Below are 18009 nucleotides of genomic sequence, written 5' to 3'. Positions count from 1 at the left end.
AGTCCAGAAGTGGCCTATGAGCCCTGGCTCTGCCATTTACTATGTGGATAGTCTCAGGCAGTTCACCAAACTACGAAATGGAGACCATAAGGAAGTACCTAATGCAGTGTCTGCAGTACAGTCAATGATCAATAAATGTGGTTATTGATTGTTCTGAGTCCCCATTACATCAGTGTTCAGATAAGCTTCAGAGTTGCCACTAATCTTGGTGTTGAGTGCTGGGCTGTGCCACACAACTGAGTCTTTGAGAGCATGACTTAGTGCGTATTTCTTCACCTGTTCTCCCTCCCTTCTCCACATCCCAGTGCACTGATTGTGCAGTTTCTGGCACATAGTAGGAACTCAATAAATGTTTGTTGAACTAAACCTTTAAACCAAACTTCTTAACTCATTCTTAGAGTTAATAGAAACACTGTTTCTTCTCAAGAAGAATTACAGAAGCATCACCCTTTAAAACTCCTGACCATGAAAAGTGATGGAAGCAATTCCAGGCTTCTAGAGGGATTCCCTGGAAAGAGGAGAGGCCAGGAAAGGGCTAAGATCAGTGGGAGCGCTGAAGCCTGACAGGCTTGTTTCTCACTCATGCAAAAACTCGGTTGGACTAGTTTGTAACACCAAAGAATGTCAGCATGATGATCTTAGAAAGCACTCAGAAATCAGGCCTGAAGAGGGTATGGTGACTTGTAGAAAATCAGATACATAACAAAAAGGCTGAGACTAGGGTCCAAGGCTTGCTTCCTTATTCAGGGCATTTTTTTTTTTTTTTTTTTTTTTGAGACAACACTTGCGGGGGGGTTTGCAAAAAGAAATTATAAAGTGCACTTTTTAAAAAAGGCACTTTTAATGCTATGTTTGGAACAGGAGAGATGAAAGGGGTAGGCCACTCCTTAGGGCATGGGCTATAATGTTAAAAGATGAGTCCTATTCCACATCTCCTTCTCTATCAAGGAAATTGATCTTTAGCATGGTAAAAAAAATATAGTCCCAAAGAGTTAACAGGTAATCAAGTTTTCAGATAGATGAGAAGATATAAGGAAAGTGCTTAATCTATTTAATTGAATTCAAGCATTCAGAACAAAAGACATTCCATTTCAGAATACTGAAAAAGCATGGCAGCTGCTGTAAAAAATGCCTGGGGGAATGTATAATTAAGCCACTCTAAAGCAAGGGTTAACTAGTTGCCTGGGGTCAACAGTTATTACAGGCCAAAGGAGATTTCACACCCAAGCCTCTCTCCATTCAAAGTTCAGCAATTTCTATTCTACCAGGTGTCTCTGGTCATTAAATGGACCAGTTAATTCCTTCACAGAATCGGGGTTTTGAATGATTGCAACAGACTGAAAGGAAGCATCCAAACCAACAAATGAAATTTAATGGAGCAAGTGGTAAGTCCTACATGGTTTTTAGTATGGTTTTATTAGTATGTTGTTTTTAATTATACAAATACAATACAGAGAAGATGTAGGATAAAAATGATTCATGTCCAGAAAGGTTAAGAATCTTGGTTGACTCCAAGCTCATATCTTTGTGTGATATAGCTGCCACAATGGCTAATGAAATCTTCGGCAGCATTAATAAAGTCATACTGTTTAGACTAAAAGGAGAATAGGGCTACTGTACTGTGCCGTGCCAGTCAGACCTCACCTGTAGTATTCTGTTCAGCTCAGTAGGTGCCAGGGAAAGGTAAATAAGATAATATAAGATCTAGAAGCCATGCCATGTGACAGCTTAGAGGACTTGGGAATGTTCATTTGGAGAACAGAAGGCTGTTCATTTTAGTGACTAAAATATAAAAGAGGTAGTTGCTTTGCTGTGTTGCTATATAAGATGAACTGTTAGATGAAGGCAAAGTTTTATCTAATATGAGAAAGCAAACTCCTGTTGTTGAATGCTCTTCACGCGCCCTTGCTTGTGCTAGGTGCCTTATTTTGTTAAAATCTTTCAGAAACTGACGAATATGTGGGACGTTGGTTGTGATGAGCTCCCAGTTGCTGGAAGTGGGATGTCCAGCTCAGCCCTGCTCATCTAAAGCAGCAGCAACCTCTCTTCTGCTTCCCAGAACCTTTTGAGTGCCGTCTAGGCCCTTCTGGAGCCAGCTTCCTACCAGGAGGCAGAAAAGCCTCTGTGCTTCTGCAACATGGATGTCCAATACAGCTTTAAGGTTTCAAATTCCCACTGAATAGCTGACTGCAAGTGAGGGCCTACCTAGTCCCAGTTTTCCTAAGCTGATATTTCCTAGCCAGTCCTGAATATTGAGACTGGCCCACATTTGTCTAGGACGTGGTGGTAGGGAGGGCTGGGTAGTGGAGGAGAGCCTGGGCCTTCCGTGTGCTTATGAGGGACTGTGACCAGAGACGAGGATGACTCAGGAAATACTACTCTGTGGATACATCTCTTGGCCAGTTGCAGGTGTTTTCTTCACATACACCTGTAGTTTAGAATCACCCCAATGCTGAAATCCTCCAGCCTGGAGCATGCTTCTGGCCAGGGAATAGTGGATCAGCCAGGGTCTTGGCAGGAAGCAGAACTCAACTCAGAGGATTCCAACGAAGAGTTTAATGAAGGGACTGTTACAGAGGTATGAGCAGGGAATCAGCAAAGGAAACTCAAAAGCACCAAGGGGCACATTCCACCTTCAAGGCCATGTGCTTGCTGTTTCCCTGTTGGCCTGCTACCCTCCTTGGTATCCACATGCCTCCTTCATCACCTCCAGGTCTTGGTTGAAGTAATTCTGCCTTCTCAAGGGAGCATGGTAGCGGCTGCCCATCATCACCCCTTCCTCCTCCCCCATCTAACTTGTGAATATATCCCAATATCATACGGCATTTTTATATTTTAATTACTTATTATCTGTCTCTACCCACTACAATGCGAGCAGAGATTTTTATCTATTTCATTCATTGCTGTAATCCCAGTGCCTAGAATACTGCCTGGCCCAAGGAAGAGGTTCAGTGAATCTTTGTTGACTGAGTGAATAAAGACTAATTGGACTTACTAGAGCTCAAAGAATTGTCCAAGATCCAACTTTCTGCTTCAACTTGCTGATCGCACTCCTGCCTGTTGGAGGGAAGCCCACTGAAATGCAATAGGGCTTGTCCTTGGCCACAAGAGGGTGGTGTTGATCAGTTTTTTATTTTTTAGGCACCTTCAGAGACCATTCAGCCTATCCTCCTCAGACACCCCCCAAAGAAAACGTGGGATAGGGTCATGTCTGCGGCCAAAGCCAACATACAGTATGTCTCTTCCACCCCAACATCGCTGTGCAAGGGAAATTCAGTGAAAACCTTTGTCAAGAATGATCTTGAAAGGAGAAAAGTCACCAGATAGCAAGAGCCTCAGGAACGCACAGGAGGAAGGAGCTGCCGAAGGAAGGTGCCTCCACCATTTAGCTTTGGTACCCAGGAGACACCACCAGAGGGCCACACGACTCTGTGTCTTGTGGCACATCCTCCTACTTCCTTTTCCTTTCCTTTTTTTACTTTTTCCCTTCCCTTTCTACCGCCAATGCCCAGTTGGCTGTACTAGCAAAAGAAAGGGCTCTCACAGTACAGGTCTAGGTCATGGTTTCCATTGCCACCCTCCAAATGCCATAGTTACAGCCTCTTCAAGGAATCCTCCTAAAGACACTGTTCTTGGGGCACGTGGGATGATACAAAATCAAGGGGTCAGAAGCCCTGCTGTCAAGACACAGCAAAGACACTGCAGGCGGAAGTGGACAGGGCAGTAGGGAAGCCCAGAGAAGGTGCCAGCAGCATTCAGAAGAAGGAAAGTGGGGCTGTCTGGGGTGGGGAGAGATCAGAGGAGGCATTATGGGAGGGATGGCATTTGAATTACAACTTGAATTTATCATAGCACTCGAATTTTAGGGTAATTTTCTTCTCAACTGAGAATGAGTAACCATCTGTGTACATGTAAAAGGTCCGCTTTCAGGATGCCCCACTCCTGTAAGGCACAACATAATATAAAATAAAAGAGCTTTAGGGAAGAGAATGTGTTATCTTCCCTAAAGGACTCACAGACTAAACTCACAGACCAATTTCATAGACTGACACAGTGACCTCTGATCAAACATGTTTTTATTTGAAAGAGAGACACTCTGGAGAAAAAGCAAGGGAAGAGAATGAAGTGAAGAGGTCAGATGTCAAAGTAGCAGCTCTGAGTCAAAACTCCCACTTCCCTCCTGGCCCATCCCTCACTTGGGGCCACAGCCATGCCCCCCTCTCCACTCGGGTGCAGTGTGAAGCCCCCAGGTCACTCCAGACTAATGTGGCAGAACTTCTTCCACCTCCAGAGTTAGGAAGGGAAATAAGATGTCCCTCAGCCTCTTCAAGGTGTCTCTGCTCATTACCATGGGCAGAGCAGCCACAAGGAGGTCTGGGCTTATGTACTGCAGGTAGAAAAGCACATCACCCAGCAGCCTAATGAAGATCATGACCATGAAGACAAGATACTTGAAATGCCTGCAAAGAGACATCCATCATAAGCATGGGGGAAAGACATAGCCCAGGATCCAGCAGCAGGAGGTGACTCTCACACTCACAAATGACTGGTGAATTGCTTTCTTCAGGCCATCCTGATGGGGGAATGGGGAATGGAGACACAAATGTTGAGGACAGGGGATTGGCAATAACAGAAAAAGACTGATGTGGTGGTGAGGAGTTGAATACGGCCCTCCTGACATTTAAGCCCTCCAACAGAATAGATGTCCACATAGAAGAGGTGGAGGTGCAGAAGGATGAGACCTTCCAGGTTCTATATATGCAGTCCTTTGTGGGGGTTGTCAGAAAAGGTCCAGGACTGTCACACCCATGAGTCTTATGGTCAGTGGCCCTCTGCAGGTCTACTATAGCAAGAACTTTTAGAATTTGAAATATGTCTGGGTCATCTCTGACATTAACATCCACCTAAGATGACTGGGGTTGCTTTTTGCTAAACATCAAGTGCCAAAGGAAACCAACTCAGGGGAATTCCCTGACGGCCCAGTGGTTAGGACTCCTTACTTTCCCTGCCAAGTGTGCGGGTTTGATCACTGGTCAGGGACTAAGATCTTGCAAGTCGTGCAATGTGGCCAAAAAAAAAAAAAAAAAAAAAGAAAAAGAAAAAGAAAAAACAACTCAAACACTAATAGATTGTATGCATGTATTTTCTTGTGTGCACCCAAGAAAATTCCACCCTGAAAACTGGCCTAAGGCCTTCAGTCTTTAGCTATATTGAAATGTCATAAATTGAAGCTTTTTCATTAAAATGCCATATGAAGCATTTTAGAGTTAGTCTCATTTCAAAAATTTAAAAAGAAAAGGCATGGAGTTCAAGGAATTTTTTTTTCTAAAATGTTACAGGCTGCAGTAATATAACTAAGAAAAATAATGCACTCTGAACTCTCCAGCAAAAGGGAGAGCAGATTATCAGGTTCAGGATCTGAAAAGTAGAAAGGGGCCCTACTATGAGTTGTAAGAGTGGAAATTGAAATTGAAATGCAACCTGCAATCTTTACCTTGAACTTCTCAAAAATAGCCACTTTCTCCAGCCACCAAGTCCTATATAACTTTGGTTTTGAGAAAAGAAGGAAGAAAGGGTTGGGAGTAATCTAGGGCTGCCTGATATTTTCTGGTTGGTGGATGTGTCTATCCTTAGTCCGTATGCTCTCATCAAGTTACTTACTTCTGCAGAGTGACTATAACCGAGACTAGGAAACAAGCAAACAAACAAAAAGCCACATGTGATTCTACCGCTTACCTGTACCAAAAGATTCTCCTCTGTTTCTTAATGATGGTCTTCTCCTGTGGGAAGCAATAAAAGCTACAGGTGTGCCTGTCCATGTGCTCACAGAGAGGCAGTATAGCAGGGTGGCTGAGAGCTTGACCCAGGAGTCACTGGCTCTGCCACTTCCTAGCTGCTATGGTGTGAAGCAAGCTACTGAGGCCCATTATTTCCTAACTCCACAGTTATTGAAAAGAAGAGAAGGGGGCAGGGAGCAGGAAGGGAGAAGCCAGGGAAGGGATAGAGGAAAACTCCAATTTGGGACAAGAAAGACTTACCATGTTGCTTTGGATGGTCTCCACCAGAGTTGACTCTGGTTTCACTGTTTGGGATGAGTTGTTCTGGGCTTTGAATCTGGGTGAAAAAGAGCAGATCCAAGACTTAAGTAACATAATCCATGGGGCTGAGAAAAGGTGCTTTTCTAAGTCATGCAACATCTATGATTTATTTCTTCGATTCTTGATAATATTTACAATGCTCAGTATTCAAAATTCATAACTGGTCAAAGAAACAGGAAAATGTGGTCCATTCTCAAGAGAAAAGACAATCGGTGGAGAGTAACCGTGACACAGCCCTGATGGTGGATTCACACTGAAAAAAGTCTGTCTTCTGGTCGCACCTCAAACCTCAGTTCAGGTCTGACATCCTCAGCTGGGCTGTTCATAGAATGCCCTGGGCATGCATGGTTTTGGAGGTCAGCCTATGATTTGGGCAGAGTTGAGAAAATTTGAGACTCTCCATCTCTGGCTCTCTCTTTTTTTTTTTGTCCAGCAGTTTGACTACCCCGAACTCTGTCCTCTGTTTTCTAGCCCAGAAAGACTAAATTTCCTCAAGGTTTTTTAGTTGACCCTCACATACCAAGTTTAGCTTGCCCTCAGTGATAAAATGGGGAAATCACCTCTGCCTTTCCCTTCTTCCAAATGTCAACCCCCCTCCAGAGCCTACCTGGTTTTATTCACTCTCCAGTGTCTTCTGATTATTTGTTGATTTGTTTTGTTTTGTTGTTCAGAGTTTAGAGCTGTTTCTTCCCAGAGAGTCAGATCCAGTAAAAACTTATTATGCTTTTCACAGAAATCTTTTTGTAATCATCAAATAGAGAAAAAAGGGAAGAAATGGCACAGACTCCAGGTTCTGGCCTTGATGAAATAGCTTGTATCATGCTAGTCCAACTCTATAGGCAACTATAAAAACTGGACAAAATACATAAAACAGCCATTTGAATGCATTGAAGAATGCAGTCAGAACATGAGGGGATACAAACCCTGAGCAAAGTGAAGCATACTGAGGTAAGCTCCTCATGCATCCAAGGCTTTTCCCCAAGGGCACTTGTCAATTTGTGGTACAGGGAATAGAGTCCAAGGAGGAAGTGGCAGCACTGGTTGGCTGAGAAGACAGGCATTAGAGTTTAAGAGCATAAGGGGAAAAATCCAAGGAAGGAAGGAAACAGAGGAATGAGTTCAAATACCTGCATGAACTTCCCTAGCTAGCTGATAGCTGGCTGCTAAGCTCTACATGGGTAGCTCAAGATTCCAAGAAAACTCAGAAAGCAGAAGATGCCTCAAGAGCTGAGTAAAGGTTGGAATAGTCATGCAGTGCTGGGGAGTAATATTTGGAGTTTGAGACCTATTAAACATGGCGACAGAGATTAGAGTTAGACCATAAGGGAAAAAATCCAAGGAAGGCTTTGAGTCCTGAGTCCATCTATTCAAACTGTTTCAGCTTCCTGCCATTGGGTGAGTCATTTATCAATTCCTTTGTTTTTGAGGCATAGTAGCACATGAATTTTCAACTGTGCAGAGGATTTTTGCCCCTAGCCCCCACGCTGTTCAAGGGTCAACTGAATCTATAAACCAATTGTATTTCTATATACTCTCAGTAATCAATAAGAAAATCAAATTAACAAATATCTTATTTACAATAACACCAAAAATATCAAATACCTAAGAATAAATCTGATAAAAGGTGATAAAAGATGCACAAGCACACTACAGAAAACTACAAAACATATTTATGAAAAATTAAAGAAGATCTAAATACATGGGGAGATAATAAGTTAGTTCATGGCTTGGAAAACTCAATGTTGTTTAGATATTAATTAGCCTCCAAATTTATCTATAGAGTCCATGTAATTTTGATCAAAATCTCAGCAAGCTTTTTTGGTAGAAATTGAAAAACTCATTTTAAAATTTACATGGAAATTCAAAGGGCCAAAAATAGCCAAGATAGTCTTGAAGAACAACAAACCATTGCAGAATTTAAGCTATGATAAATCAAGACTAATTATAAAGCTATAGGAATTAAAACAGTGCACAAGACTAGAGGCATAGACTAATGGTGCAGAATAAAGTATCCAGAAACAGACTCACACATACATGTCACCTGACCTATCAAACAAGGCATCACTGAAAATGCATGTGCTTTTAAATAAATGGTGCTGGGCCAACTGGCTACCCACACATACACAAAAATGAATCTTGATCTCTACCTCACACCATTGAAAAAACAAATTCCAGATGCATGTAAACCTAATCGTCAAAGGTAAAACAAAAGAATTCTAGGGGAAAGCATAAGAGAATAGTTTTCAGACCTAAATAAAACACTGCACAAAAAAGGGAAAAAAAATTGACGGATTAGATTTCCTGAAAAATTAAGAAATTGTTTATCAAAAGATTCTATTAAGAGAATAAAACAGAAAGGCCATAGAATGACTGTAATAGCTATATGTGACAAAGGACCTTATGAAAAAAATATAAGGAACTCCTACAAAATAATCAGAAAAAGACCAACAATCTCCCAAATATAGGCAAAAAACATAAAAGAGGATATACAAACTTCCAGTAAGTATTTGAAAAGATATACATCATTAATAATCAGTAATGAAATGCATCATTAAAATCAAAATTGGATATCACTACACTCCTGCCAGAGTGGCTAAAATTACAAAGACTATAAATACCAAGTGTACATGCGGAAGTAGAATAATTAGAACTAGTATAAATTCTTGTGGGAGGAGATGTGGGTACAGCCACTTTGGAAAATCATTTGGTTTTTGTCTAGTAAAGCTGAAGATGTGTATACTTTCTGACCCAGCAATTCCATTCCTTGGTTTAAAACTGAGAGAAATGAGTGCATTGTCCACCAAAGGACATGCACAAGAATGTTTATAGCAGCTTAGTTGAATAGCCCCAAACTGGAAATAACCACAATGTTAATCAATGGAAAAAAATAGATAAATTGGGCCATATTCCTACAATGGAATACTATACATCTATGAAAAGGGTGAACCACAGGAGCACGCAGCAATGGCAATAAATCTCAGTGAAAGCCAGAGACGAGAATGTATTGAATTTACATAAAGTTCAAGATCATATAAAACCAATCAAAATGATAGGAATCAGAATCATGGTTACCTTTGCAAGGAATATTGACTGAGAAGAGGGCACAAGGGAGCCTTTTGGGGTACTTACAAAGTTCTAAATCTGGATCTGAGTGGTATTTAATGCGTCTCTTAAGATTTGTGCGCTCTATGTATATTATATAATATAATACACAACAATTAAAAAGTATAAGCAAACAAGGAGCTAAAGGGAGGGAGCATGGGAGTGACTGCTAGTGGATACCAGGGCTTCTTTTTGGGATGGTGGAAATATTTTGAAATCAGATGATAGGATGGTTACACTCTGACTACACCACTGAATTGTAAAATTTATTAGCGTGAATTTTATGGTATGTGAATTATATCTCAATAAAGCTGTTGTTTAAAAAAAAACAGTATAAGCAAACAAAGGAAAGCGTGTCCAGTCCTAAACCATGCAAGTCTATGGATACAGAGCATACATAAATGGATATCACTGGGGCCCCCAGTCAGTGTGGTGGGTTTACCATGTCCTGGGAAAGGGGTCAGCATAGACAATTTTCAGGAATAACACTCAACTGAGGACATGAACATTAAAAAACAGACCTTTTAAACACCAGTTGCTGAGAAAGGCAAGAGAGGAGCCTGAATGCTGATGATTTTTCAGTACTGAACAAGGAGCAGAAGTTGACAGAGATAACTTGTTGGCGGCTATTTATAGTGACACAAATTGGTTGAGAAGTACTCTCGGGAGGGAGTCGCGGGAGGGAGGGGATATGGGGATATATGTATAAATACAGCTGATTCACTTTGGTGTACCTCAAAAGCTGGCACAAGAGTGTAAAGCAATTATATTCCAATAAAGAGCTTTAAAAAAAAAAAACAAGTACCCTACCCTTCAAAGACTGCCTGGAGACTTAACTTCAGCCCATCGACAAGGTCATTTTTCCCAAACTTACACTTCTTTTTCAAGAAGCAGCACTTCCTTTTCCTTTTCCATCTGCCTCAGAATTTCCTGGTATTTCTTCCCGTGGAAATAAAAAAATATTGATCATAATCAAGAATTTCTGTATATTTCATTACCATGTCATTGATAACAGATTCTTGTAAGAACTAACTCCTTATATTCCAAATGGTGCTTGTATGAATGTGCACACACAGGGAGGAAGATGTTCTAATAAAAATTAGGAGGTATTAGTGACTGGATGGATACATGTGGGGAAAAAAAAGCAGTTCTCTCTTTGGATCCTGCTTGTATTCCAATCCCAGCTCTCACACTTACTAGCTATGTTTTCAGAGCACGTTACCAAACTTCCTCGAACCCGTGTCCTCTGATCATAACATCATCCCCAAAGAGTTACTGGACAAACTGATTGAGAACAATACTCAATGGTGATTTCTTAAAAATACTATATGTGCCAGTGCCCAGCACAAAATAAATCCTTAACAGACATCTGTCTTTGTTGTTGTTTTTGTTGCTGCTGCTGTATAAATGGCATTTTCCCCAGTGGCAGATTTTAGCCTTAATGAGAAACCAAGGTATCCATGGCATTGAAAAAATCCTGCCTCTACTCTGACTTTTTCCCAGAGGCAGTGTACCTTTATGTAGTGGGCCTGGTCCTCACAGAGCTGATACACAGATTGGTAGTCACTCTCTATCTAGAAAGAAAAGAGAATTAACAAATTTCATGGATTAAATCACAGCCAAGCCTTGGCGGTTCCCAACTTGCGCACTGGATATTTGGCTGGTTACTTAGCAACTTCTTATGAGGGAAAGCAACCACATCACAAAGTGGTGATATCATCGTTCAGGGGCAGGGTCTAATTTTGAGCAAAGGAAGATGTTTGCCCAGGTTCTCATGTGCCTCTCAGGTGACACATCAGGAGATGTTTCAGGGCACTTAGGGCTGGGCTTCAACGATAGTCTTCGAGTATTTGAGGTAGAGGGGTGTTTAAGAAATGGTAAAACCAGTACTTTTAATATAAGCGTTCTTTCCCTTCACCTGCAGGTGAATCAGAAATTCATCTGCCAGGTGTTCTTGCTCCTCCCCCTCCCGTGCCTCAAGCTGTTCTGTTTCTAAGGCCTTTGGGGTTCTCTCCCATTTGTATCCAGAACAGATCCTCAGTGGGGGAGACTCTGCCTCTACCTTGACCAGTTCCTTCTCTTGATTGGCACAGGATGCTGTCGACTTTTGTAGTTTCACCTACGGAAGACAGCAGGTGGCAGCAGAAAGTTGATAGCATTCTTCAGTGGCAGGCAAAGGGGTAATAGTCATCCTCCCTCCAGACCAGCAATGAGCATGATAACAGTGGCTATTATATAGTGAGCACAGCCTATGACAGTCTGGAGTGGGCGCTATGATTGGCCCCATTTTACAGGTGAGGAGACAAAGGCAAGGACAGGTGAAGGGCATAACTTGTTTAAAAGTCACACAGTGGCAGAGCTGACATGTAAGTCTTGGTCGTCTGACAGCCCAGTCTGTGGACCTAATCATCCTCCTTCCTCCAGTCTGATTCACCAAAGCACCAGCCCCGTTCCCCCTCTTGTAAGCCACAGGGTGCGCCCATGTGCCGCCTGAATCCCGGAGTGAAAGAGAAACCTCCTGCCTCTTATTCAGAGAAAAACAGGACAGTAGGGCTCTGGCATGGTGGGCTCAGCCAAATTGCCGTATTCACCACATACAGCTGCAGAGAGCATTTCAATAGGACTTCTGCCCTCTATTGGGCATCCAATTCATTCATTCATCCTACAAATATTTACTGGGCTACTACCATGTGCCAGGCACTATTCTTGGCACTGGGGGAATAGGAGCGAACAACATAGACAAAAATTCATGCCCTCATTGGTTTACCTCCTGGTAGAAGAAAAAAATAAAATAAATTAAAAAATAAAACTTTCTTAGCCTATAAGCCATGGGATGAAATGGGAGATTGGGATTGACATATGTACACTAATATGTATAAAATAGATAACTAATGAGAACCTGCTGTATAGCACAGGGAACTCCACTTTGCTCTGCAGTAGAAACTAACACAACATTGTAAAACAACTATACCCCAATCAAGAAAAAGAAAAAAGAAAATCAGATACAATCCTTGACCTATCTGTGTATAATGGTGGAAGTTACTATTCTCTTCTTACTTGACCATCTGTATTTGCGTGTTGTTTAGATCATAAATTTCTTGAGGGCAGGTCCCGATGGGCACTCAGAATGTGTGTTCCATTGGCTAATGGATGATGAAGTCTCTGGAGCAATTCCCTCCACTCTGGTGCTATTGCAGTCATCTCTGCCACGAGTGTGACGAATAAAGTTATGAATGTCACCCAGGTCGGGGGTAAAGCAGAGGGAACAAAGGACATTGGCTCACCTCTGTGAGCACACAGGCAGACTTAGCCTAGGGGAGTGATTGGAAGCATTCCTCCCCAAACTTAGAATCGACACAACATCTCCCAGAAAATCTGTGGCTCTACTTTTCTACTCACCTTCAATTCTGCCAACATCTGCTTTAGGGCTTCTTTATCAAGGCCAACATTCTTAAATCTCTTTGAAATCTGAAATACCATCCCCCAAATTATAAACTGAGTAAGGCATCCAGACATGAAAATGTGGGATAGAGTCAGACGTCTCAAAACTGCAGGATGGTGATTAATTAATTCTGATCTCAGGTGGAAGCTTGATAAAAAAGTGTCTCCTCCCGGTGGAAGCTGCCTGACTCCATGCCAGCTGCACAGACCTTTCTGTTCCCACAGCCCATGAGAAGTACAGCACAAAGGATGTGAGGCGGGTGGGCAGAGCGGGAAGAGGAACTGGGGCAGAGTAGTTGGGGGAGGGAGGGAAAATTTTTCCCTCCATGGTCCTTTAGACTTCCCACCCCAGGTCTGCAATTCCCAGAGGACAAAGGCTGGTATCAATTAGCCAGAGTCTGTTCTGAGGGATTTGGAAGGCAGAGTCAGGAAGGAGCACACACTTCCTCCTCTTCTCTTTCCGACAGGAGCGTTCAGGAAGACGACGACTCTATTGGGATTCTAAGAAATGATCCTCCTTTCAAGGTGGACTTATCCTCGGACCCCCGAAAACCCAGGGCCCCCCTTACCTTCTTCTGCACCTCCACCACATTCCTGCTTAGAATCTCTTTATTTTTTTCCTGGGGAAAGAAAGAAAGAGGTAAAGGGATCAAACCCCACTCTGTCCTCATACCTTCCCACTCACCGGGCCACTGAAGCCCCATCTGGGGGATGAGGGTTCCAAGTGGGAAAAGTGCACACTGGCCCCACACAGAGGATCTGGGAACACAGCCCAGGCCTTACACCCGTGCCAAGCACATCATTGCCAAAGCACTCTGTTAAACAGCTGTGACTTCCACCGACACAGCAGTGACCGGAGATGATGGGAAAGAGAGAAGGGGAAAGAGAGAGCAGCGGACTGCAAGCTAAGTACATCAGACTGTCCCTTTCTAGATGTCTCCTTACCAGCTTTGCTGTCTCTAATTCCAGATCCCGCAGGGCTTCATTCTCAGAGATGATGTGGTTCAGCTCCTCCTTCTCTCTGGCTTGTCCTATGGACAGGGTAATCTCTCTTTCCAGACTGAAAAATAGTGTCACCTAGGGTTGACTCAGTCCTAAGAAAGCTGCCAGAGCCCCAGCTTGGGAAGCGACTGCCAAGGTCTCAGGAAGCCAGAGAATATCAACTGACAGTGGCAGTAAAATGTCAACTTAATGTGGAAATTTAGTGCAAAAAAATCTGTCCATAAAACCGGTTGAGGGCGCCACTGTTTAGTTTCAGAATTTCAATAACATGCCGAGATTCATGGACAAAGAAATAAACCTTCCTGCCACCCCCTCTTGATCCCAGGGGGAATTCAGGTGAGCAGAAACCCTTCCCCACTGACGGCAAAGCCTGACCTTTGAACGGTTTCTTCTTTCTCTTGAATTTTTTTGAGAAGAACCTGATTTGCCTCATCCAGTCTCTGCAGGTCCTTTTCAAGGTCTGAGTTCAGGTAGTCGAGGTTCTGTTTTGTGACTTCTAGTTTCGTTATTTCCATCATCTCCTGCCTGCAGGAAAATCATCTTCATTACCAAACTCAGGACAGGAAAACATACGAGCTGTCATCTCGCTTATTCCATCTTCTGTTGTTATTACTATGTCTGGCCAGCCCTACGTTATCATTTCCCATGATAAATTGATTTCTATGGTGTTTTGCATAACGTAAATTCCTGGAGTCAAATCACATTTTAATCTTAAATATTATAAATGGAAGCCATTAAAACACAAATCTTTTATGAAGCAAAAGAAAATTTTTTTTCATTTGAATAATTATATTCTAACATTTGTTTTCAAGAAATATATACAGGGTATGTGGAATCCAAGCCACACCTATAAAGCATTTAAATATCTGCAAAGGAGAAGAATATTTTCAATCTCCTTTTATCACAGTCTCCTAAAGAGTTTGTTATATTGAATAGCTTATACCCTAGTCAGGTAGGCACGTGGGCTGGGTAGGGGGCAGGGACAAGGGTGGATCTTTTCCCCAAATAAGACTGGTTTGCTTTTGGAGACATTAGGTATCTCTGAAAACCCCACTTCTAGTATGATGAAGTCCAAAGAACTGAAATCAAAGGCTTTCCTCCCTAGGAAGGCTTCCAGGCTTGAGGAGATAATGTCCTGCACAGTCGAGGTTTTCTTCCTTATTGGATTGTGGTAGATGCTCCTCATACTAGTTCCTTATTCCCATTACTTACTCATCATCCAATGGGTCCTGTCCAGCTTCTTCCATTGTAGGTCTCCTAAATTGTTAATACAAGCATGTGTTATGGAAACGAAGCCCCTAGTCATTGGCCCAGGAAAGAGTAGGGAAAAGGTTTGACCAGGCAAGACAGAGCCAAGAAGAAATCCATGTCACCTAGACCCTCTCACATTTCAGAATCAGTTGCAATATTTTGTTAAATTTCAGTAAGCCAGCTCATATCTCTCAAATGAATCTCAGAAATGAATCCCACTGAAGTACAGAAATCTTTTTGTTTTCACGGTTTTTCACACTTTGGCTAAACCTTTCCCCTTTCTTGCGTGCGTTGGCCCAGTCACAGGTAAAGTGCTAGGAGAACTCAAGCTTGTGTCTATTGGAAAACACACTGAGAGTTTATATCTAACCCTGACCTTCAGGGAAACTTAGAGAAAAAGAATAATAGAGGAGTCAGAGGATACTGAAAAGCTGGCTGGCTGATTTCTGTTGGTCTATAGCCATCCTACTTTTTAATAAACTCCAGATATTATGGCAGGGTTGATCAGGAAATGGGAAGAGAAACGGTAGCATGAACAACAGTATATAACTACTGAAAGGAAAAAAAAATGTTGGGCTGCCAGGGATGGTATCTACTCCACTGCACCAAAATTAATGTCAGGACTGAACCCAATCTAAGAAAAGTAGAACACCAAACCTCCTATCACATTCCATCTTTGGTTCCTTCCTCTTTTCTTTGGAGCCTTTTTTGTTTTAATTGCCCTTTTAATTCCTTCTTCTACCTTCTTCTCCTTTCATAGCCCTCCCTGCATTTTCCTTTTCTTTCTACTCTCTTGTGTATACAGAAGGCAACCCAGCCTATGATGATGCCCTCTGAGCTCACCCTCCTCTTGCAACAGAGATTTCTTCTGCTCCCACTGAGATTTCCAGCTGAATGTCAGAACTTTCAGAAAAGGTATCTCCTTGATGATTGAATTCTCTATATATAGCTGGACGTGTCATCTCTAGCTGGGTGGGGCAGCATGTCATAGTGGGTCGGGGTGGGTGGGGTAGCAGCAACTCCTTGTCATCCCTTTAGGCAGAGGTGGAACAGAGTTCAGAACTTTAGGACAGCCTAATTCTCCTCCTAAAGAGCCGTAAGATCTATGGAACAAATTTCTGGACACATTTTAAACTGCTTCTGAAATGGTAATCAGTTCTATGGGACACATTTCTTCATTTTCTCAAATCCATAGACCTAATAGTAGTTGATATCATGCTCATTTCCTTCACAATCTCTGTGTGGTGTGTGTGCAAATTGCTGCACCCAAAATCCAAACCATACACCTCTATTCAATGCATCCAAATGGTGAGGGGCAGCAACATCTGAGAGCAGGCTAGGAAGAACCTGGGGATGTCTTATCTATGAGCCAAGCAAGCCCTCATTCTCCCCAAGTTGGATTCTTGGACCTGCAAAACAAATTCCTTTATTTCCCCTGAAGAGGCACTGTCAAGTCATTGGGAAGGAAAGTCTGATGTTTCAAAGGTGGAGAGTAGGTGGAGGTGGAGCAGGAAGGAGGAAAGAGGAGTATTAGGTCCAGAGACATAACTCTACTGTTCACTCCTTCAGAATTCTCTCCTCATTTTTTGGAGATCTTTGTATGTGGTTGATCTACCACCTTTACTGTATATTTGCATTACCAATGAGATTTTTCCTTTTGTAATTTTCATATTTCTATTTGTGGCCTTTACTTTTTTGTTTAGAGAAGTCCCTTTAACATTTCTTGTAAAGCTGGTTTTGTAGTGCTGAACTCTTTTAGCTCTTGCTTGTCTGTAAAACTTTTTTTTTTTCTTAAAGTGCGCTTTTATTATTTGCTTAGCTTTTTTTTTTAATTTATTTATTTATTATTTTTTATTTATTGGCCCCATTGGGTCTTCGTTGTTGCATGCTGGCTTTTTGTAGTTATGGAGAGTGGGGGCTAGCTACTCTTCATTGCAGTGAGCGGGCTTCTTATTGCAGTGGCTTCTCTTGCTGTGGAGCACGGCTTCTAGGCATGAGAGCTTCAGTAGTTGTGGCTCATGGGCTCAATAGTTGTGGCTCGTGGGCTCTAGAGCGCAGGCTCAGTAGTTGTGGCGCACAGGCTTAGTTGCTCCATGGCACGTGGGATCTTCCCGGACCAGGGAATGAACCCATGTACCCTGCATTGGCAGGGGAATTCTTAACCACTGTGCCAGCAGGGAAGCCCTGTAAAACTCTTGATCTTTCCTTCAAGTGATAGCCTTCCTGGCTAGAGTATATTTGGTTATAGTTTTTTTTTTTCTCTTTCATCTTTTAAAATCTATCATGCCACTCCCTTCTGGCCTGTAGAGTTTTTGCTGAAAAGTCAACTAATAGTCTTATGGGAGTTCTCTTGCACATAACTAGTTGCTTTTCACATCTTTGTCTTCAATTTTTGTCATTCTAATTATAATGTTTCTTGGTGTGGACCTTATTGGGTTGATCTTGTTTGGGACTCACTGTGCTTCCTGGACCTGTATGTCTGTTTCCTTTCCCATGTTAGGGAAGTGTTAAGCTATTACATCTTAAAATATGTTTTCTGCCCCTTTCTCTCTTCTCCTTCTGGGACCCCTATAATGTGAATGTTAGTACACTTGGTGTTGTCTCAGATCTCTTTTAAACTCTCCTCATTTTTAAAAATTCTTTTCTCTTATTTTCTTTAGCTTCAGTAATTTCCACTATTCCATCTTCTAGTTCTCTGATCTGTTCCTCTGTATCATCTAATCTACTGTTTACTCTTTCTAGTTTATTTTTTATTTCAGTTATTTTATTCTTAAGCTCTGCTTGGATCTTCTTTATATTTTCTAACTCTTTGTTAAACTTTTCTTCTCACTGTGTTCATCCATTCTTCTTCTGAGTTTTATAAGCATCTTTATGATCATTACCTTGAACTCTTTATCAGATGTATTGCTTATCTCCACTTCACTTAGCTCTTCTTCTGGCTTTTATCTCATTCCTTCACTTGGAACATGTTCTTCCGGTGGTGGCAGTCGGACTGCTATAGGTGTGCTAGTAGGCATGGCTGGCCCCTGGCCTGGTTTACTGTCAGGGCCTGCCTAATGCAGAAGCTGATGGCTGCTGGTGCATAAGGCTGGCTACTGACTGCACCACTTGAGGA

At 42.2% G+C, this 18009-nt stretch overlaps 1 protein-coding gene across 1 annotated transcript in view; it reads right to left on the bottom strand.

The window, feature by feature from the left end:
• Window positions 1-4209: 4209 nt before the first annotated feature.
• LOC130846320 (transmembrane and coiled-coil domain-containing protein 5B-like) overlaps window positions 4210-18009 on the bottom strand; it is a 42948-nt gene continuing 29148 nt past the window's right edge. Inside the window, exons 2-12 of the mRNA XM_057724476.1 lie at window positions 14856-14900; window positions 14019-14168; window positions 13587-13701; window positions 13211-13261; window positions 12600-12668; window positions 11263-11319; window positions 10715-10774; window positions 10075-10139; window positions 6039-6114; window positions 5737-5780; window positions 4210-4460 (exon numbers count right to left, since the gene is read on the bottom strand). Coding sequence (XP_057580459.1) covers window positions 4262-4460; window positions 5737-5780; window positions 6039-6114; window positions 10075-10139; window positions 10715-10774; window positions 11263-11319; window positions 12600-12668; window positions 13211-13261; window positions 13587-13701; window positions 14019-14168; window positions 14856-14900 — 931 coding nt within the window. The 3' untranslated portion in view covers window positions 4210-4261. The remainder of the gene's footprint in view (window positions 4461-5736; window positions 5781-6038; window positions 6115-10074; window positions 10140-10714; window positions 10775-11262; window positions 11320-12599; window positions 12669-13210; window positions 13262-13586; window positions 13702-14018; window positions 14169-14855; window positions 14901-18009) is intronic.

The sequence above is a fragment of the Hippopotamus amphibius genome, chromosome 2 (assembly GCF_030028045.1).
Source record: "Hippopotamus amphibius kiboko isolate mHipAmp2 chromosome 2, mHipAmp2.hap2, whole genome shotgun sequence".
In the NCBI taxonomy this organism is placed as follows: Eukaryota; Metazoa; Chordata; class Mammalia; order Artiodactyla; family Hippopotamidae; genus Hippopotamus; species Hippopotamus amphibius.
This window is presented reverse-complemented; position numbering and strand designations above follow the sequence as displayed.